Here is a 22,052-nt window from a genome sequence, read left to right on the forward strand (position 1 = left end):
CTTGAGGTCTGCAAAGGCATCATTGTTGCTGACAAAGTTACGGTGAGAGATTAGGAGGAGCTCCATAGAACATTTTACCTCAGTGTGGCAAACACTGCAATAACCAGCAGATACCACTAGAGGATCTCTGGGAGCATTGTAAACACTATCCACGAGAGAAGTCAGACCTGCAGCACATTTTACAGTTTTTTTCCCCAGGAAATAGCTGACAGATTCAGGTGCCAAATAAAGATCGCCCCTGGCCATTTGCTACTCTTTGATACTAGCATGCTCTTTCTGGGTATAAATCATTGTTAAGTTATTCCTGGGTGCCTGACTTGTGAACAAAGCAATCTAAATTCACGTCTGCGCTTTCAGGTAAATCCTGACGGAAGAACAACAGGGGTGTTCGTCCCGTGTCCTGAGCTAATATTTACCCCTCAACCAACATCAGTAAAATATCAGATGATCTGGTCATTATCACACTGCTGTTTGTGGTAGTTTGCAGTGCACAAATTGGCTGCAACACTTTCTAAATTACATTACTATTTTCTTCAAATAGTTAAAAATAACTTTGAACTCTGTGGTACATTAATAAAGCATAATAGTCAGATTAATAAGAAACATGAAGGAGAGAAGGAGGAACTTTTTTTTTAAACAAAGGTTATTAGATTACATTGTGCATTACAACAGGTAGCTGAGTAAATTACATTCAAGTGCACTTCAGATAAACACGAAGGAGAAAATATCAGGGACTGCAATTAAAAATGCACGAAAATGGGATCTATGTGGATAGCTGAAACAGAATGAAGACCAGTGCAGCCAAAAATGGATAAACTGGCTCAATTTGTACTTAGATTGCAATGGCCATTGAACAGGAGACTGCAATCTAAACTAATAAGGAAGCCACACAATAGATTTCCTTTGTCTGTGAAGTGCATACTTTCCCCATAGGAGCACAACTCTCTTACTCAAGCTCAAAGGGCCAAACTCCCATACCTCCTGCTCAAATAAGCTCTAACAAAGCTACTGAAGGATTGTAATCGAGTCAAGAATGCAGCATAGCAGACAGAGCTGCCCACTGCATCTCCTCTGGTGAAAATTACCTGCTCTGCTAAGGACATACTGACTATCAGGGTTATCTGGGACAGTTTGAGAAGATTCCCAGCCCCCAGTGGCAAGACCTCCTCTCATGTGAGCCCAGCTGAAGGTTGATCAGGTGCCTCAGAAAACTCACCAGGTCAGTGGAAATGAGGACACGACATTTGAACTGTTTTAGTTTAGACATGGCTTCAAGTCGCTGGTTCTGATTCATGCTGCCTAAAAAGGAAAAAACACAGAACTGAATAGAAAGTAACAACATATTGCAGGCTGTATACACCACTTAAAAAAAAAATGTCCTCTGGATTAATGAGTCACATTTATCAATATATTTCCTTTTGCAATATTAGGAGAGGAGGAAAGAGTTGCTTCAAAAGGATTCAACAGCGTTCTTGTGTCAGTTTGAGAACTGATTTTTCCTTGAATTTTTCTCTTTTAATGTCTTAAATATGGTGGTCAGTTTCTTAGCAAATTAAAAATAATTACAATTAAAAATCTTAATGTCCTTACGCCTAAAGAACCAGCTTAATTTTTGGCATCTCCTCAAAGGCTTTCAAATGGGGTCAATTAGCAGAAACTCCCAAAGGTGATTAATCCATCTGGGAGGGGTGGGAATAACTTCTAGGATAATATTTTTTAATCTATTGCAAAAGATCTTGGGAACTCAATTCATCCTAAAATCGAGGTATTTGGCAGCAGTTATGCTGGCTTCAGGTGAATTGCACCAGAAAAGAAACAATACAACCAAACAGAAAATCCAGGTCCCAGTGTGCAATATTTGGAACAGTCTAGGAGTTATACATCAGATACACAGAACATCACTCACCTGAGATACAGACCGCAGGAAGTCCTTTCGAGGTGAGAATATCTGCTAGACGTTGGGCCCTGTTACAATATGAAAGGCATTTGGGGAATTTACTGAGTGACATTTCAAAACATTTTATTTAAATATTTCTGAACTAAAGCAGAAGGTTTATTGATAAATTAAAACGCTTTAGTGTCTTTCAGGGTAAAGACATTGTAGAAGAAAGGCTATAATATTCATCTGTCTGTTGTTAGGAACAATGCATAACGAAGCTATTTGTACTTATGTGTTAAGAAAGGTGGAACATGGTTTCAGTTTTGTTTAGTTTTTTTTGTGAACTTGGTGCCAAGAAGTCTGGAGGGCCTCCTAGCAAAATGGTCAGGTTTTCTGGATTTGTTTGTATCCATGAATTTTTAATGAGGTTTTACAACCCTTGAAGTGAAGAGATGGGTTACAAAGGGGTTTGTGTTTCTTCCCAAAATCACTAAGCTGCAAAGTAGAAAAAACTGTGCTGTTGCCTAGCAACCGAGGCCCAGTGACACACAAGGAAGACAAAAAAGTGGTTCAATGTGTGTATTTCAGAGGGGGAAAACAGGAGTTCTAAGCTCTCTGATAAGAAATACTGCAAATCAGCTGGGGAATTCAGTTTAGGGAACTCATGTATTTACCCTGCAGTTGAAGTAATAGAGGGTTAAGAGTGCAGTTTTGGGTGTCTCAGGGAGATAAACCAGTTGGTAAATAAGCATCTAGTGAATGCTCAGAAATCCATCAGAAGAAAACTGTTTGCAACCAGGCCAGTCCAAGCAAGAAGCCTTGGTGTCAAGCTATTGGTAAATCTTCACTGGGTTTGTGTATCTGTAAAGTTATTGCTGGGACAAAAGGAACAATGTGATTTGAATCATTTTCTGGTGTTTGGATTGAGATCTTTCCAACTTCTTTTGTCTGGTGTGATATATAATTCATTTTTCCTTGTTTAATAAATGTTTTATTCTTTACGTTACAAGTTCATCAGTAAACTCCTGTGAATTTGTTCAGTAACTTTCCTCCACGGTTTCTTAAAAAAAAACAAAGTTAGCATCTATCAAGCCAGGTTTTACCCTGGGATCGTAACACTATTTACAGTGGTTCTGTCTCTCAATCAGTAAAGATATTGTCTCCTCTCTCCAAGCTGTTAATTTACCCAGGTGTTTTGAGAGGAAGAAATAAAAATTGGGAATCACAGCGAGATGACTTATAAAACACAGTTGGCAAAATCTTTGACATAAATGGTCCCAGGGAGGCCAAGGGGTGCCCAAGTCGAACATAATCCTACACCGTTTGAGGGACATGCAACACTCTCCCTGAAAGACCAGAAACTCATCACGCAAAAGAAACCACTGCCCACACCCCCAGATACAAACCAACAGCACTCTACTGAAGTCCACTACTCTGCTGCACTCCATTACTTACTACCATGATTGTCCAAACCAGCCACTGCTGACAGCTATGTTAGAAATCCGTATTCAGCCAGTTTCTTGCATAATTAGTTTTTGGATAAGGACATCTGGTGGAAAATTGTTTCAGCAACTAAATACATCTCTATCCCATTCTCTGCTTTACTGGAACCAGCGAAATCAAGGGCTAAACTAAATTAAGCAGGCTGGGTCAGCATGAGGGGCTAAAGAAGCTGAGGTTGTTCTCGGTAGAGTAAATAAGAAACAGTTTCCAGTGGCAGAGGGGTCAGTAACCAGAGGGTACAGATTTCAAGTAAATAGCAAAAGGATCGGAGGGGCAGGCAGAGGCAAGGAGATAAAAAAAACTGTATGCAGCAAGTTGTTGTACAGTAGAATGAGCTGCCTTAAATAGCGGTGGAAGTAGGTTCAATAGTAACTTTCAAAAGGGAATTGGATAAACACCCGAAAGGGAAAAAATTGCCAAGCAGTGGGGAAAGAGCAGGGAATGTGGGGCTAATTGGATAGCTCTTCAAACAGCCAGCACAGACATGATAGGGTGAATGGCTTCATCCTGTGCTGATATGAATCTATGATTTTACAACCATACACAGAGGAATGCTAAATTTGTCTGCTGTACCTGCTGTGAAGATTAGAGAAGACCAGGGCTTGGTTGAAGGGGATCTTGCTGAACAACTCCAGTAAATGTTGCATCTTCTCCTCAAAGATCTTGTGTGGAAGTGGGTAGGAATTTACAACCTTATAGAACTGCTTCAGCCCTGTTAGATAGAAATAGAACTTTGCATTTAGAAGCAAAATACTGGTGTATTCTTATCACATGCAGTCACAAAAGATCAGTGTGTCAAGAGGTTTAGAGCACTGGTGCTAAATGAACAAAAGATATTCTATTTAGAATAGGTTTTTATGGTGGGCATGGAATATTTTCATATAAATACTCAAACCCCACTGCTCAGACTAATCTGAAAGCAGTAGTACTGGTCCTAATGTCAAACAGCTTCAAATACTCTGTCCAGCCCAAGCTTGGAAGGGCAGGACCATAGGCTCCAACTGTATTGGGGGTGTTCTTCCACAGTTCAGTTGGGCACAGGACAGAAAAACATTAGCACCAAGGCAATGTTCAACCAAGTTAAAATGTCAGCCGTGGTTCAGTGGGTAGCACTCTCGCCCAAGTCAGAAGGCTGTGGGTTCAGGACCCACTCCAGAGTCTTGAGCACAAAAATTCTAGACTCACACTCTCAATGCAGGACCGAGGGAATGCTTCTACCGGAGGAGCCAGATTTCAGATAAGACATTAAAATAGAGGTGCTGCCTGCCCCCTCAGGTTGATGGGAAAGATCCCATGGCATTATTTTGAAGAGAGGCAGGGGAACTCTCCCCATTATCCCTGTCAGTGCTTATGCCTCAAACCAAAAAAACCCAGAAAGTGCTAAAACCACTAAACAGATCAGTGGAAAAAGATGAATATTTAGGTTGTGAACTCCTTTTAAAATCAATGTTAGCTCATCTGTTTTGTCCAGTTGTGTACAGCCTCTTCTTACCCATTCCCTCCTCCCCACACCCAGAAACAGCTATTTGATGGATGAAGAGCTGACACTCTGAAATCCTTTCAAAGGTTCATCATGTAAAGCTGTTGCTGGCACCATTTGCAAGCAGATTAAAGCTCAGGGAACACACAGGCGAAGATTTTGTCATAGGAGTGAGAAGTGCTACTCCCCCAACCTGCGACAAATGAAGTTTAAATGTTACTTTTTTTAGTAAACGCTTGAACCAAAACAAAAAAAAAATCCCCCCTCTCTCCATTGGGTTTCCTCAACTTGAAGACTCGCACTCCTTACCTTGACTGACACCCTTCAGTAACCTCAATGAAAGTAGACAACGGAGGCATGTTGCTGAAGTTTTTCCATCTTGCATTCATCAGGACAAATGCAAGAATGCCAAATTTCAAACAGTCACAACAATTTACACTACAAGAGAAAGGCAGACAACCTTCAGCGGTGTATCAGCCAAGGCTAAATACTGGCAGGCTATATATTTTTTTTAAGAACAGAATATTTTATTTTCCGCTCAACTCTAACTGGGCTGTCACTGTGGTTGCATTGCTGAGGGGATAATTGCACTCTCAGAAGTGAGACGTTAAAAGGAAGGTCCTGCCCTAACTCATGCAGTTATTGCTAGTTATTTCATACCATTAATCAGAGCACAGCAGGGAGCTCTCCCATGTTCTGGCCTCAATAAATAACAAGCAAGGGGAACAAAATAGGAATGACGATTAACCTTACTGCTGTTTGTGGAAAGTTGCCTGGATAGAAGACTTGTACACCTGCCAAAGTAATAACATTCAGCGCACTCCAAAAGTCATTCATTATTCGATACTCACAGTTCAACAACGCAATAAGGTGCTATAAAATCCAAATGCAATTTTAAAAAGGCTAGTCTTCCACTTGGTCAGTGATATAATGAAGAAAACAAGTGCCAGTGAATGCAGGTATGGAAAATAAAAATCACCACTGCACCTCCCAATTACTAAGCGCCCAGCTTAGAACCTTTGTCAGTTTAATTAAGGCCTATTTCTCCTCTCATCCTAAATAAATAAGAGACACCACTCACAAGGACTGGAAATGTTTGGGCACCTATTCTGTAGTTGTGGGCTGCTCTATACTCAGGCAATTGATGAAACAAAGCCACATAAATGGAGTTACCATACAGATACGTGATGTATTTGAATGACAGAACAGACTCGAGGGGACTCAATGGCTGATTGCCATTTTTTATGAGAACAGATTTGAGCAAACATAGTCAGTTAATGGGTAGATGAGATGCAGAGTAAGGTTCCTTCTATAGTGGCCCAACAACAGGCCTGAAATACAACCAGAAAGAGTAATTTAACTTTCAGTGTAATGTTTTATTTGAAGTCATGCCGACGGCCTCACTAACTGGCACAAACTTAAATTTAATGAATTTAGTTTGTGACTATTCAAAAGGTCACCTTCAGAAATGGAGAAAGGAATTGCACACCATCAGTGACTGCTGGATTCAAAAACAAGTTGCAGAGGTTCAGGGGCAATGTTGTGGCAGACTATTTTACTGAGTCCACTGGATAAGTTCAAAATTTCCTCACCAATGCTAATTTTGAGACTTCTTCACATCTGCCACCTCTACTACAATTTTCACACTTCAAACCATTAAACAGTGGAAGTTGAGGAGGACTCACCAATGAGTGCTGGATCAGTGGGGTTGAGTCGGACGAAGCTGGGATCCCTCATGTACCTCGTTAAATGATGGGCCAGTGACTCTGGGTATGTGGCAGACAAAGCCACCATCTGCTTATTTGATGGCAATGAGGAATAAATCCAGCTACAGAGAAATAAAAAAGCAAAATCTTTAGGGCCTTTCCCTGCTGCTCCACAAGCGCTGTAACTTCTTAAAAGAATTAATGTAAAGATCTGTTTGGACTTACGGAGATCAACATTTATTCTACAAAATCTAACTTGAAAGAGCAGGTAAATTTCAAAATATATTTTGCAATAATATTTGAAGTGCTGTATACCAGGGACTATTTCAAGCACGAGTGGTCAGGATGAAGTGTCTTTTTCTATTCATTCATGGGATTTGGGCATTGCTGGCTGGGCCAGCATTTATTGACCATCCCTAATTGCCCTTGAGAAGGTGGTGAGCTGCCTTCTTGAACCACTGCAGTCCATGTGGTCTAGGTACACCCGCAGTGTTGTCAGGGAGTAGAGCTTTCCAGGGTTTTGACCCAGCAACAGTAAAGGAATGGCGATATATTTCCAAGTCAGGATGGTGAGTGACTTGGAGGGGAACTTCCAGGTGGTTCCCATGTATCTGCTGCCCTTGGCCTTCTAGATGGTAGTGGTCGTGGGTTTGGAAGGTGCTGTCAAAGGAGCCTTGCAGTGCATCTTGTAGATGGTACACACTGCTGCTACTGTGCATCGGTGGTGGAGGTAGTGAATGTTTGTGGATGTGGCGCCAATCAAGCAGGCTACTTTGCCCTGGACCGTGCCAAGCTTCTTGAGTGTTGTGGGAGCTGCACTCATCCAGGCAAGTGGGGAGTATTCCATCACACTCCTGACTTGCACCTTGTAGATGGTAGACAGACTTTAGGGAGACAGATGGTGAGTTACACGTCACAGGATTCCTAGCCTCTGACCTGCTATTGTGGCCACAGTATTTATATGGCTAGACCAGTTCAGTTTCTGGTCAGTAGTAACTCCCAGGATGTTGATAGTGGGGGATTCCGTGATGGTGATGCCATTGAACATAAAGGGATGATGGTTGAATTCTCTCCTGTTGGAGATGGTCATTGCCTGGCACTTGTGTGGCGCTAACGTTACTTGCCAGCCCAAGCCTGGATATTGTCCATGTTTTGCTGCATTTGGACATGGACTGCTTCAGTGTCTGAGGAGTCGCGAATGGTGCTGAACACTGTGCAATCATCAGCAAACATCCCCACTTCTGACCTTATGATGGAAGGAAGGTCATTGATGAAGCAACTAAGATGGTTGGGCCGAGGGCACTACCCTGACGAACTCCTGCAGTGCTGTCCTGGAGCCGAGATGACTGACCTCCAACAACTACAACCATCTTCCTTTGTGCTAGGTATGACTTCAACCAATGGAGTTTTCCCCCCCAATTCCCATTGGCTCCAGTTCTGCTAGGGGTCCTTCATGCCACACTTGGTCAAATGCGGCCTTGATGTCAAGGGCAGTCACTCTCACCTCCATATTTGAACAAAGGCTAAAACAAAAACAGAAACAGAAATACCTGGAAAAACTCAGCAGGTCTGGCAACATCGGCGGAGAAGAGCACAGTTGACGTTGAGTCCTCATGACCCTTCAACTAAGTAAAAATAGGAAATAGGTGAATTATAAGCTAAAAAAGTGGGGGCGGGGTTGTTGGGACCAGCAGCCAGTGATAGGAGGAGACAACCAAAAGATGTCACAGACAAAAGAACAAAGGTAGTGATGTTTTCCCAACTGCTTGTCCATGCTGCTTGTCCCAACACCCCCCCCCCCCCCCCAAAACGACTTAAACCAGCTTATATTTCACCACTTTCCTATTTTTACTTAGTTCTGTTGAAGGGTCATGAGGACTCGAAACATCAACCGTGCTCTTCTCTGCCGATGCCGCCAGACCTGCTGAGTTTTTCCAGGTATTTCGGTTTCTGTTTTTGTTTTGGATTTCCAGCATCTGGTTTTTTGTTTTTATTTGAACAAAGGCTGTAATGAGATCAGGAGGTGCGTGATCTTGGCAGAAACCCAAACTGGGCATCAAGTGAGCAGGTTATTTCTAAGCAAGTGCTGCTTGATAGAACTGTTGATTACCCCTTCCATCACTTTACTGATGATTGAGAGTAAGCTGATGGGGCAGTAATTGGCTGGGTTGGACTTGTCCTGCTTTTTACGCACAGGGCATTCCCAAGCAATTTTGCTGGGTAGATGCCAGCGTTGTAGCTGTACTGGTTAGGGGCGCCGGAAGGTCTGAAGCACAAGTCTCCATTACTATTGCCAGAATATTGTCAGGGCCCATAGCCTTTGCAGTATCCAGTGCCTTCAGTCATTTCTTGATATCACGTGGAGTGAATCAAATTGGCTGAAGACTGGCATCTGTGATGCTGGGGATCTCCGGAGGTCTTGATGGATCATCCACTCGGCATTGCTGGCTGAAGATTGTAGCAAATGCTTCAGCCTTATCTTTTGCACTGATGTGCTGAGCTCCTCCATCATTGAGGATGGGGATATTTGTGGAGCCTCCTCCTCAGTAAGTTGTTTAATTGTCCACCATCAGATGCGGCAGGAGTGCAGAGCTTAGATCTGACCTGTTGGTTGTGGGATCGCTTAGCTTAATCTATCATTTGCTGCTAATGCTGTTTGGCATGCAATTAGTCTTGTGTTATAGCTTCATCAGATTGACACCTAATTTTTAGATAAGCTGGTGGTGCTCCTGGAATGCCCTCCTGCACTCTTCATTAAACCAGGGTTAATCCCCTGGCTTGAAGGTAATGGTAGAGAGGGGGATATGCCAGGCCACAAGGTTGCAGATTGTGTTTGAGTACAATTCTGCTGCTGATAGTGCACAGCACCTCATGGATGCCCAGTCTTGAGTTGCTAAATCTGTTCGAAATCCAACCCATTTAGCACAGTGGTAGTGCCACACAACACGATGAAGGGTATCCTCAATGTGAAGGCAGGACTTCGTCTCCGTAAGGACTGTGCAGTGGGTCACTCCCACAGATACTGTCATAGACAGATGCATCTGCAGCAGGCAGGTTGGTGAGGATGAGCTCAAGAATGCCACAGACCCAGTCTAGCAGCAATGTAATTTAGGACTCAGCCAGTAGTGGTGCTACCGAGCCACTCTTGGTGATGGACATTCTGCACCAAGTGGTGTTGAAGATGGAGCAGCGCTGATTCATCAGCTGAGCTTGGTAATCAGCAGGTTTCCTTGCCCATGTTTGACCTGATGCCATGAGACTTTATGGGGTTCAAAGTCTATGTTGAGGACTCCCAGGACAACTTCCTCCCGACTGTATACCACTGTGCCGCCACCTCTGCTGGGTCTACCCCACCTGTCCTGCCACCCAGGGATAATGATGGTGGTGTAAGGTATGATTCTGTGAGGATGACTATGTCAGGCTGTTGCTTGACTAGTCATGATGCTAGTAAGGGGGTCTTTGCAGGGTCGACAGGGCTGAGATTGAGACTGTCGCTTCCGGTGCCTAGGTTGATGCCGACTGGTCTGTCCGGTTTCATTCCTTTTTTGTGACTTTGTAGCAGTTTGATACAACTGAGTGGCTTGCTAGGCCATTTCAGAGGGAAACAACCTTGCTGTGGGTCTGGAGTCAGGTAAGGATGACAGATTTCCTCCCCTAAAGGACATTAGTGAATCAGATGGATTTTTACAACAATCGGCAATGGCTTCATGGTCACCATTAGACTTTTAATTCCAGATTTTTATTGAATTCAAATTCCACCATCTGCCATGGCCGGATTCGAATCTGGGTCCCCAGAGCATTACCCTAGGTCTCTGGATTACTAGTCCAGCGACAATACCACTACGCCATCGCCTCCCCTTAACTTCATTTCACATTCTAGATTCTGCAGTTAGCATCTGTTCTATATTCCGAGAACTGACAGGCGTTGGTTTGAGTAGAGTTAGGCCACAAGAGGGCCAGGCTTTACTGGGTTCTCTTCACCCGAGCTTTATTTTGGTGAAGTTTTTCTCCCTCCCCAGTATCCCTTCCCTAGCTGATTGCAGGCAAAAGGACTTCTTCCAGAACTCAGCCAGCAGTGGCCTAGTCAGGCCGGAGTAGTGCATGGGAACCATGGTTCTCCCTAGTTTTCTGTTAGCCGTGCGTGGAATCATCTGGTCTTCACTCAATGGCACAGCGAATAACAGGGAATAACCGCCAGGCAATGCCTGGGGAAAGACCCAAGTGTTGCACTACCCAACAGGCAATCCCAGTCTCTCTCACATCCTAACAAATCATCGGTTCTAAATCACAGTGCGTGTTCAGACATCTGACAATTAACAAAACACTCAGAGCAACGTTTGAGTGACAGTTCATGCAGAACCTACTTAATCAGGCTTTAAGCCTTCAGGAATCTCAGCATCAGCACTGACCTTATATATTAGAAAACCTAAAGTATATATACACAGGGTGGGTGGCTTCATATTGTCAAGGATCTGTGCTGCTGAAAGTTAAATAGCTTTGCTCAAACATTCACTTAATATTTGTCTAATCAAGCAGCAACTATCCTGTGCAAACATGTGCCTGCGTATGAGAGGGGCAAGTAAGGTTTCTTTAGCTCCACGATGACACAGCTGATAACAGTAGCAAACTCAGCGAGTCAATTCTGCAGCCAGGCGGCTGGGAGCATTCCAGGGAGCTGTTGATTGACTGGCAGCCCAACTTAGCGATGGGGCCTGTACTGGGGAGCACTCAAGTTTTAACCACTCAGCTCCAGGTAACCCTGCAAAAAGTAAAGTGGTCCCAGCTAAATGAACAGCAAGAAACTTATCCAGCACTCTGCTGGAAAGCAGCACGGTTTTAATTTGTTAACATCCAGTAGTTTTCACACATTCAACTTGGCCAGCCCAAGTCTTAATTTTCAACAAGCCACACACACAGGATGCCTGGGTTTAAGTCAGGTATGTTACTAGTTGATGAGAGTTAGACTCCATATCAAACAAGCAAAGACTCTACTTGTGCATTTTTCAGTAGTATGTTTTGGACTTAAGCATTCTGATAGGTTGACATACAGTGCCCATAAAGTATATTCGCCATTTCATCAGAAAAATACAGCTGTCATATTCTAACAATCTTATAGTGCAGGAGACTATTCGGCTAATCATACCTGCGTCCCCTCTGAAAGAGCTATCCAATTAGACCCTCTCCTGTTCTTTCCCCATGACCCTGTAAATGTTTTCCATTTCAAGTATATGTCCAATTCCCTTTTGAAAGTTACTATTCAATTTATTTTCAGGCAGTGCACTCCAAGTCATAGCAACCTATACTGTGACATCCTACTCAATAATGCACTGTGTGGATACATGCTCATTTGGGAAATGCAACCCATGAAATTTATTGAGGCAAAACGAAAGCCTCAATACTGTGCAATTATTTAAAAATCAGGGCTGCAGTACCATTAAGTGCCATCTAGTGGCGCTGCAGAGCCTAAAAAGGGGGAATAGCATAAATTCATCACAATCATAACAGGACTCGGAGATAACTTATGCGGACAGGTTGCATAAACTTGACTTTCAACTCCTTGATAATAGAAGATTGACGAGTGAACTCAAAAGGGATTCCATACAGAGAAACTACTTCCTCTGATGGTAGAATCAAGAACAAGGGAGTATTATTAAATTTGAGCTAGCCACTCGGGTGAAATCAGGAAGCATTCCCTTCACACCCCCCCCCCACCCGCCACCCACCACCTCCATCCCCTCCCCCCACCACCTTCTCACACCCACACACACACACAAAGGACAAAAGAAATTTGGAACTCACTCCCCAAAAAGCTGTGGTACAACTGGAATCTTCTAGACATACGAACATATTAATTAGTAGGAGGTTAGGAGCAGGAATAGGTCATTCAGCCCTTCAAGCCGCCTCCACCATTTGATAAGTTCATGGCTGATCTGATTGTGGCCTGAGCTCCACTTTGTGCCTACCCTCCCCTCTATACTGACTTTCCTGCCTACTCCCTATACGCACCGATTCTTGACTAACAAGGGAGTCAATCTGCCTGTGCCTTAAAAATATTCAAATTACCCTGCTTCTACAGCTCTATGGAGAAGAGAATTCCAAAGACTCGCTACACTCAACAAAAAAAAATTCTCAACTCCATCTTAAATGGGAGACCCCTTATTTTTAAACTGTGTCTCCTAGTTCTAGTCTTCCCCAACAAGGGGAAGCATCCTCTTAGCATCCACCCTGTCAAGTCCCCTCAGTATCTTATATGTTTCAATAAGATCACCTCTCATTCTTCTAAACTCCAATGGGTACAGGCCCAACCTGTCCAACTTTCCTCAGATAACCCCCTCATCCCAGAAATCAGTTGAGTGAATCTTCTCTGAACTGCCTCAAATGCAATTATGTCCTTTCTTAAATAAGGAGACCAAAGCTGTACACAGTACTCTAGATGTTGTCTCACCAATAACCTACAGAACTGTAGCAAAGCTTCCCTATTTTTATATTCCATTCTCCTTGCAATAAACAACAACATTCGATTTGCTTTCCTAATCACATGTACCAGGACACCCAAATCTCTCTGTACCTCAAGAGTTCTCCAATCTCTCTCCATTGAGATATGCTGCTTTTCTGATCTTCCTGCCAAAACGGACAAGTTTACATTTTCTCACATTACACTCCATCTGCCAAATTTTTGCCCACTCGGTCTGTTTGCCGACCCCTTATGTCCTCTTCACAACTGACTTTCCTACCTATCTTTGTGTCATCAGCAAATTTCGCAACTATACATTTTGGCCCTTCATCCAAATCATCAATATAGATTGTAAATAGTTGAAGCCCCAGTATCCCTGTGCCACTTCACTCATTACATCCTAACAACCCAAAATTAACCCATTTATACCTACTCTGTTTCCTGTTAGCTAACCGATCGTCTGCCCATGCTACTATGTTACCCCCTACATCCTGGGCTCAAACTGTGTAGTATCATTTGCTGCGGAACCTTGTCAATTGCCTTATGGAAATCTAAGGGCACAACATCCACAGGTTCCCCTTTATCCACATTACTTGTTACTTCCTCAAAGAACTTTAATACATTGGTCTAACACTATTTCCCTTTCACAAAACCATGCTGACTCTGCCCAATTGTATTGAGATTTTCCAAATTCCCAGCTATAACCTCCTTAATAATAGGTTTCAGTATTTTTCCTATGGCAGATGTTAAGCTAACTGCCCTGTAATTTTTTTGCTTTCTGTCTCCCACCTTGAATACAGGAGTTACATTCACTCTGTTTCAATCTGATGGGACCATCCCAGAATCTAGGGAATTTTGGAAAATTAAACCAATGCATCCACTAGCTCAGCAGCCACTTCCTGTTAGCCCCTAGGATGAAGTCCATGAGGACCTGGGGACTTGTCAGCTTTTACATTGAATGATTTTCTCAGTACCCTTTTCCTGGTGATGGTAATTGTTTTAAGTTCCTCCATCCCTTTCACTTCTTGATGCACACTTATTTCTGGGATATTATTTGTATCCTCTACAGTGAAGACAAATGCAAAATATCTGTTCAATTCATCCGCCATTTCCTTATTTTCCATTATTAATTCCACAGACTGACTCACTAGATGACCAATGCTTAGTTTACCTCTTTTTAAATACCTATAGAAACTCTAACTGTTTTTATATTTCTAGCAAGCTTTCTCTCGTACTTTAATTTTTCCCTCTGCATTATTCTAGTCATTCTTTGCTTAAAAAAAATACTGTCTAACCTTCTGACATACCACTAATCTTTGCAGAATTGTACGCTTTTTCCTTCAATTTGATACTATCTTTAACTTCCTTAGATAGCCATGGCTGATGTATCTTTCCCCTAGAGTCTCTCACTGGAATATATCTTCGCTGAGTGCTATGAAATATCTCCTGAAATGTCTACCACTGCATCGTTACTGACCTATCCTTTAACCTAATTTTCCAGTTCACTTTAGCCAGCTGTTTTCATACCCTCATAATTGCTCTTATTTAAGTTTAAAACACTAGCCTCAGATCTACTCTTCTCTCTCTCAAGCTGAATGTGAAATTCATTCATTCATGTTATGATCACTGCTACTTAAGAGCACCTTTATTACAAGGTCAATAATTAACCTTGTCTCGTTGCACATTACCAGATCTAGAATAGCCTGCTCTCTGGCTGGCTGTAGAACGTGCTGCTCTAAGAAACAAATCTAAAAACCCTCTTATAAAGTCATCTTCCATGCTACTCTTGCCAATCTGATCGCCCAATCTATATGTAGTTTAAAACCCCCCATGATAATCGCTGTACCTTTGTTGCAAGCCCTTATTATTTCTTCCCGCATATCCAGTTCTACAGTGTGGTTACTTTTAGGAGGGGGGCCTATAAACTATTCCCACAAGTGAATTCCTACCTTTCCTATTTCTCATCTCTGCCCAAAACAGAATCTAAATCTTAATCTTTAAAACTAAGGTCACCTCTCCAATGCACTGTCATCCTTAATTAACAAAGCTACCACTCCACCTTTTCCTGGCTTCCTAGCCTTCCAAAATGTCATGTATCCTTGAATATTCAGGTCCCAGCCATTGTCACCTTGTAGCCATGTCTCTGTAATGGCTATCAGGATCATACACATTTATTTCTATTTGCACTCTCAACTCATCACAGCAGTTGATGGAATAAAAACAGAAGATGCTGGAAAAACTCAGCAGGTCTGACAGCATCTGTGGAGAGAGAAACAGAGTTAGTGTTGATTCCATATGACTCTTCTTCGGAGTGAGAGGGGAAGTTTCAGGGTGATGACCTTCCATCAGATCTGAAATGTTAACTCTTATATTCTTGGTTCTTTCCCCACAGATGTTGCCTGACCTGAATGCCTCCAGCATTTTGTTTTTATTTAGGCCTCCAATTAAGCCATTTTCTTTCTTTTATAAAAGGGAGAGAACTTTGCTTAGAGTTACTTTTTCCCCTTCCCATGGTGGTCACAAATGGGTTTGGAAATTCCCTTTAATGCTTTCGCAGTTGATAAACATGCAAGTTCAGAAAACGAAAAAGTCAGGACTTGAAAAAGGGGTAAATATCTGTATCTTTTCAGTGATGTATCTTAGTGGTAAAATACTTGCTTTGGGCGTAGTAGCAAAAGTCTGGGTGACAATGTGGTAATTCACTTCATAAAGGCTAGATTCCTGTATTTTAAAAATCATGTGTGTCAATTAAATTGCTTTTGACCACAGACAGCAAAAACCTGCTTCAACAGGAATATTTCAAACATCAGAATCTGGAAATGCTCACTCACTTAATCTGCTCCTGGAAGCTGCCCTCCTCCAGCAACTTATCTGCTTCATCCAGTACGAACAGTCGTATACTGGCTGTTGGGAGAAAGCCGATCTCGATCAGCTGCTTAATGCGACCTGGATAGAGGGAAGCAATTCACCAGTCAAAGTGGTCGCTCTTAATTGCAATATGCACAATGAGGCAATACATTTTTCCAAAAAATTCCATGTACAACAGATGGAATCACTTTAAGCACGACTGATTGACTTTTGCTAGCCAAGAGTATTAAGGGACAAGGAGCTGGGCCACAGATCAGCCACGATCTCGCTGACTGGCACAACAGGTTTGTGGGGCTAAATGGCCTATTCCCAATCCTATTCCCAGAAGCATGCAAATTTGTGCAGGTTGAGCACCTACAAATAACTCACAGCTACTGCAGTATCATTAGTCAGAAGGCTTAGAGTTAAGTTCCATTCTAGAGACTTGAGGACAAATCAGGCTGACATTCCAATGCAGTACCGAGGGAGCCCTACACTTTGGAGGTGCCGTCTTTCATATGAGAAGTTAAACCAAAGCTCTGTATGCTCTCTCAGGTGAATTTAAGGCATCCCATTGCACTATTTCAAACAGCAACAGGGGAATTTTCTGCTGTCCTGGTCAATATTTACCCTCGATCAAGTTGTTCCCTGTTTAACCTTGCTATGATTAAATTAGTTATATAGCATTTCCTACTTTACAAAAGTGACTACACTTCAAAAATGCTTCATTGCTTTAGTACATCCCAATGTCATGAAAAGTGCTGCATTTGTTCGTATTATCTCAGCACAAAGAACAGTCTCAGTATCCATACCAGCCAGTGTACTGCCCCGTTTAACATCATGGGTGTTTTGTTTTTCAAAAACTATTTCTAACTTGTTTTTTTCCCCAAATATTGTTTACTTCAAAAATTCTTAACCTCCCAGAAACAAACTCAAAAGAATCACAAGATGCTATCTCTTATAAATTTTAATTTTCCAATCTCTGTTTTCATTTACGGTCCGGCCTCACGCCTCCCGATCTCTAATCTCATCCATGATATCTGCGCTTCCCTAATTCTAGCCTCTTCAGCAGCCCCGATTTTTAATCGCTCTACCACTGGCAGTCATGCTTTCAGCTGCCAAGGCTCTAAGCTCTGCAACTCCCTTAACTCAACCTCTCCACTTCTTTCTTCCTTTCAGAAATTCCTTAAAACCCACTTCTTTGACCATGCTTTTGGTCACCTGTGTGATTCAGTGCCAATATCATTTGCTAATGTTCTGTGAAATGCCTTGGGAAGCTTTACTATAAAGACACTGTATAAAGATAAGCTGCTTTTCTGTTCTAGGATCCACTCACCTGGAGACCCAACTGCAACATGGCATTTTCTCAGCCGCATTTTGTCTAGGTTCAGTGGGGTTCCTCCGATGAAGACGTGACATTCCAGGGCCTCCATTTTAATGCCAATTGCCGTGATGACAGAATGGATCTGTACAGCAATTTCCCTGGTAGGTGCCAGAATGAGAACCTGCAAGCAACAGAGTTCAGCTGAGACATTAAACCGAGGCTGTCTATGCCCTCTCAGATGGACATGTAGAAAACTCAAGGCACTATTTGGAAAATCAGGTGCATTCCTCCCTGCCAACATGGCCAATATTTATCCCTCAAACAATTGGTGCTAGGTCAGATTATCTGGTCATTGTCACATTGCTGTTTGTGGGATCATGCGGTGCAGGTTGGTGACCAGGTTTCCTGTATTTCAGCAGTGGCTACAATTGAAAAGTACCTAATTGGCTTTAAAGCACTTTGGGACATTCTGCAGTCATGAAATGCGCTATATAAATGAAAGTTCTTACCTAACCTTTCACCTAAATACTGGTGACGTGACCAAACACTGCCCTGGATGGTCTACACCCAACTAAGCCCCACTTTATTCAGGGTTTTAAAACTAAGGGAGAGGAGGAGAAATATATACTGCCCAATTTTCAGTACTGTCTGAAAGCCCAAGCAGAAACTCCCCACTAAGGCACAAATTGCTTGGACTGCACCAGGCGGAATGTTTCTCTATGAATACACAGGTGGCTTTTCAGTGACGGGAACAAGCAAGATGAAGTTAACAATAGTTCAGAGTAATCTCTGCAAATTTCACACGAATGCTAACCTGTGTTGCCGGATTCTCTAGGATGAGGGAGTCCAGCGCAATTGTGGCAAATACACATGTTTTCCCCGTTCCAGATTTAGCTTGTACAATCAGATCTGAAAGAGAGACACTACTCTGTAAATAAAAACCACTCCTGCTGAATTCGCCCAATTTTAGAGCTTAAGATGTGACCCATTGTAACACTGGTTCTAATCAGTGCTGTCATGAAGGATGTTCAGAATACTGGTACCTATCAAGTATTGTAATCAAACTAATTAGCTGCATGTAGTACAATATCCTTGATTATTTTAAATTGCTCTCACCACTACCACCAGCAATGACAGCCCAGTAATCACCAGCACTTCACTCTTAATTGCCCCATTCAAAACAATGCAGATTTGAAAAGACAAAATTAATTATTTTGCTGCATATCTTTCAGAGAGCTGCTGGAAATTATATAATCGCATTTTACTCAAGTCCAGGAGTGACCATGAGGAAGCAACCAACCAGTGAAAATCAAGCAACACTACCTCGCTGCTTTGTGTTGAGAAACTGAGCAAAGTTTCTTGTGCAAGTTCAAGAGAACACCACCAATTTCCCCTACAAGTCACACTATCCTTATCTGAAGATGTCAGGTTTTGATCAGCAATGAAGGAACTCCCTATCCTATCAGCATTGAGTGAACGCCTTCACCATACAGACCGCAGTCCCCTCGACACCCTCTACTCCCCACGCTACCTCCTCCCCGCCCCACCTCCTCACCTCCCCACCCCATTCCCTCCCTGCCACCTCCCCACCCTCATCCCCTCCCCACCACATTCCCTCGCCACCCCCTCCCCACCACCTCATCCCCTTGCCGACCCCTCCCCACCTCATCACCATCTCATCCCCTCCCTGCCACATCCCCTCGCCGCCCCCTCCACCTCCCCACCCTCATCCCCTCCCCACCACATTCCCTCGCCTCCACCTCCCCACCCCCTCCACCTCCCCACCCCCTCCACCTCCCCACCCCCTCCACCTCCCCACCCCCTCCACCTCCCCACATTCCCTCGCCGCTCCCTCCCCACCCCTTCCACTCCATCACCTCCTCATTCACTCCCCGCCACATCCCCTCACCACCCCCTACCCACCTCACCACTTCCCCACCCCCCTCATCCCCTCGCCGCCCCACCTCTTCACCACACTGCCGCCCCCTCCCCACCTCCCTTATCACATCCCCTCACCTCACCCCCTCCCCACCTCGTCTTACCACCTCACAGCCCCCTCCCCACTCCACCTCATCTCCTTGCCTCATCCCCTCCCCACCCCACCTTGCCTCACCCTCCGCCTCCCCTCCTCGCCTCATCCCCTTACCGCCCCCTCCCCACCCCCTCCTCCCCTCCACCTCCCCTCCTCGCCTCATCCCCTCACAGCCTCCTCCCCCTCCACCTCATCTCCTTGCCTCATCCCCTCCCCACCCCACCTTGCCTCACCCTCCGCCTCCCCTCCTCGCCTCATCCCCTTACCGCCCCCTCCCCTCCACCTCCCCTCCTCGCCTCATCCCCTCACAGCCTCCTCCCCCTCCACCTCATCCCCTCCTGATCCCCTCCGCCTCGTCACCTCCCCACCCCCCTCATCCTTAACCCCGCTGCCTCGCCCCCGTCCACCCAGCAACCGCTCCATCCTCCTCGTCCCGTCCCCACCCCGATTCCTCATCCCCACCCCTCTCCTACGGTCACCCCCACGACCCTCTCACCACCCCCGCTCTGTTCTTCTCACCGAGCCCGCACCGCCCCAGCGGGATGGCCTTCAGTTGGATGGGGGAGGGTCGCTCGAATCCGGCCTCCCTCAGCCCCTCCAGCACCGGCTGCGTCAGAAGCAAAGCACCGAAGTCCAGCTGCTCGGGCCCGGCCAGCAGCACATCCCCGGTGCGGCGCCGCTGGTCGATGCTGTGAGCGGTTCGGCGGCCACACAGCGACATCTTGGCCACTGCCTCAGGCCGACCTCAGAGGAAATATCGCGAGAGCTCACAGCCCGGCCTCCGGTCCAGAGCCACGCCCCCTAGACCAAGAGCCCGCCCACTGGGGGGCCGAAACCACGCCCACTGGCTGAGCTCCACCCACTGGGCCACAACTGTGACCACTGGACCAAAGACCCGCCCACTGAACCAAAGACTCGCCCACTGAACCAAAGACTCGCCCACCCGGGACACAACCACGCCCACTGGACCAAAGCTCCGCCCACTGATCTACATGTTTTTTTTAACTCACAGAATGTGGGTGTCACTGGCTGGGCCAACATTTATTGCCTATCCCTGGTTGCCCCTTGAGAAGGTGGTGGGGGGTGAGCTGCCTTCCTGAGCCGCTGCAGTCCCTGTGGTGTAGGTACACCCACCGTGCTGTTAGGGAGGGAGTTCCAGGGTTTTGACCCAGCGACAGTGAAGGAATGGCTGATATATTCCCAGGTCAGGATGGTGAGTGACTGGGACCTTCCAGGTGGAGTTGTTCCCATGTATCTGCTGCCCTTCTCCTTCTAGATGACAGCAGTTGTAGGTTTGGAAGGTTCTGTCTAAGGAGACTTGGTGAGTTCCTGCAGTTCTTGGTGAATACTTACGGGGCATCAGTCTGACCCAATGTGTCAGAGCCCCACCCACTGGCTCAGAGTCCTGCCCACTGGGCCAAAGCGGCAGCCCTGCCTTGGTCAGAGCCCCACCCTCTCACTCAGAGCCCTGCCCATGGTCAGAGCCCCACCCTCTCAATCAGAGCCCTGCCCTTGGTCAGAGCCCCACCCTCTCAATCAGAGCCCCACCCACTCACTCAGAGCCCTGCCCTTGGCCAGAGCCCCGCCCTCTCACTCAGAGCCCTGCCCTTGGTCAGAGCCCCGCCCTCTCACTCAGAGCCCTGCCCTTGGTCAGAGCCCTGCCCTCTCACTCAGAGCCCCGCCCTCTCACTCACAGCCCTGCCCATGGTCAGAGCCCCGCCCTCTCACTCAGAGCCCCACCCTCTCACTCAGAGCCCTGCCCTTGGTCAGAACCCCACCCTCTCACTCAGAGCCCCGCCCTCTCACTCAGAGCCCCACCCTTGGTCAGAGCCCCGCCCTCTCACTCAGAGCCCCACCCTTGGTCAGAGCCCCGCCCTTGGTCAGAGACCCGCCCTCTCACTCAGAGCCCCACCCTTGGTCAGAGCCCCACCCTCTCTCTCAAAGCCCTGCCCTTGGTCAGAGCCCCGCCCTTGGTCAGAGACCCGCCCTCTCACTCAGAGCCCCACCCTTGGTCAGAGCCCCACCCTCACACTCAGAGCCCTGCTCTTGGTCAGAGCCCCACCCTTTCACTCAGAGCCCCAACCTTGTTCAGAGCACCACCCTCTTGCCCAAAGACCTGCCAGTATGTTAAAGCCCCACCCACTGGCATATAAGGTCACTCCTGGGTTATCAATGCCCTGGGAAGAGAACACACTTACACACTTCATGAAACGCATTCCCCCAAATAACCTCAATAATTATTTTATTTGAATGAGCTCAAGTTATCCTGATCCATGCACACACTCAACAACAACAACTCTTTTAGCTCTTTTAATGTAATGAAGCATCCTAAGGCATTTCACATCAGAGTCTTCCAATGAAACGTTAGCTCTGTTTCACTCTCCACAGATGTTGCCAGACCTGCTGAGCATTTTCAGAATTTTCCTTTTCTGTTTCAGCTTAGCATTTGCAATATTTTGCTTTTGATTAGGACAGCAGAGTTCCTTCCCAAAAGAACAATAGTGAACCCGATGGGTTTTTAATGTCAATCTGACAGCTTCATACTAGTGTTTTATTTCCAGATCTTCAAAACTGAATTCCAACTCTCAGATTCGAACGCTATGCTCTGCAGTATTAGTCCATGCTGCTGGATTAATAATCCAGTAACATAACACAGCCATGGTGGGCCAAGTGACCTCCTGCTGTACTGCATCTTTCTATGATTCTGTATAGGAAATTAGAAACCATTAATTAACCCTCCAGGTAGGAAGGAATAGTGCCAGCATGCATAGGAAGTGGGCAGGAGCGCCAATATCAGCTCTTGGGGGTGGGGGAGAGACGAATGCCA

General features: G+C 45.2%; 1 protein-coding gene across 1 annotated transcript in view; it reads right to left on the bottom strand.

The window, feature by feature from the left end:
• Window positions 1-20,044, bottom strand: part of ddx20 (DEAD (Asp-Glu-Ala-Asp) box polypeptide 20) — a 31,775-nt gene extending 11,731 nt beyond the window's left edge. The window contains exons 1-8 of the mRNA XM_041196278.1: window positions 19,745-20,044; window positions 18,008-18,102; window positions 17,206-17,374; window positions 15,854-15,968; window positions 6,548-6,690; window positions 3,956-4,094; window positions 1,907-1,965; window positions 1,217-1,299 (exon numbers count right to left, since the gene is read on the bottom strand). Coding sequence (XP_041052212.1) covers window positions 1,217-1,299; window positions 1,907-1,965; window positions 3,956-4,094; window positions 6,548-6,690; window positions 15,854-15,968; window positions 17,206-17,374; window positions 18,008-18,102; window positions 19,745-19,946 — 1,005 coding nt within the window. The 5' untranslated portion in view covers window positions 19,947-20,044. The remainder of the gene's footprint in view (window positions 1-1,216; window positions 1,300-1,906; window positions 1,966-3,955; window positions 4,095-6,547; window positions 6,691-15,853; window positions 15,969-17,205; window positions 17,375-18,007; window positions 18,103-19,744) is intronic.
• Window positions 20,045-22,052: the final 2,008 nt, after the last annotated feature.

The sequence above is a fragment of the Carcharodon carcharias genome, chromosome 9 (assembly GCF_017639515.1).
Source record: "Carcharodon carcharias isolate sCarCar2 chromosome 9, sCarCar2.pri, whole genome shotgun sequence".
NCBI lineage: Eukaryota > Metazoa > Chordata > Chondrichthyes > Lamniformes > Lamnidae > Carcharodon > Carcharodon carcharias.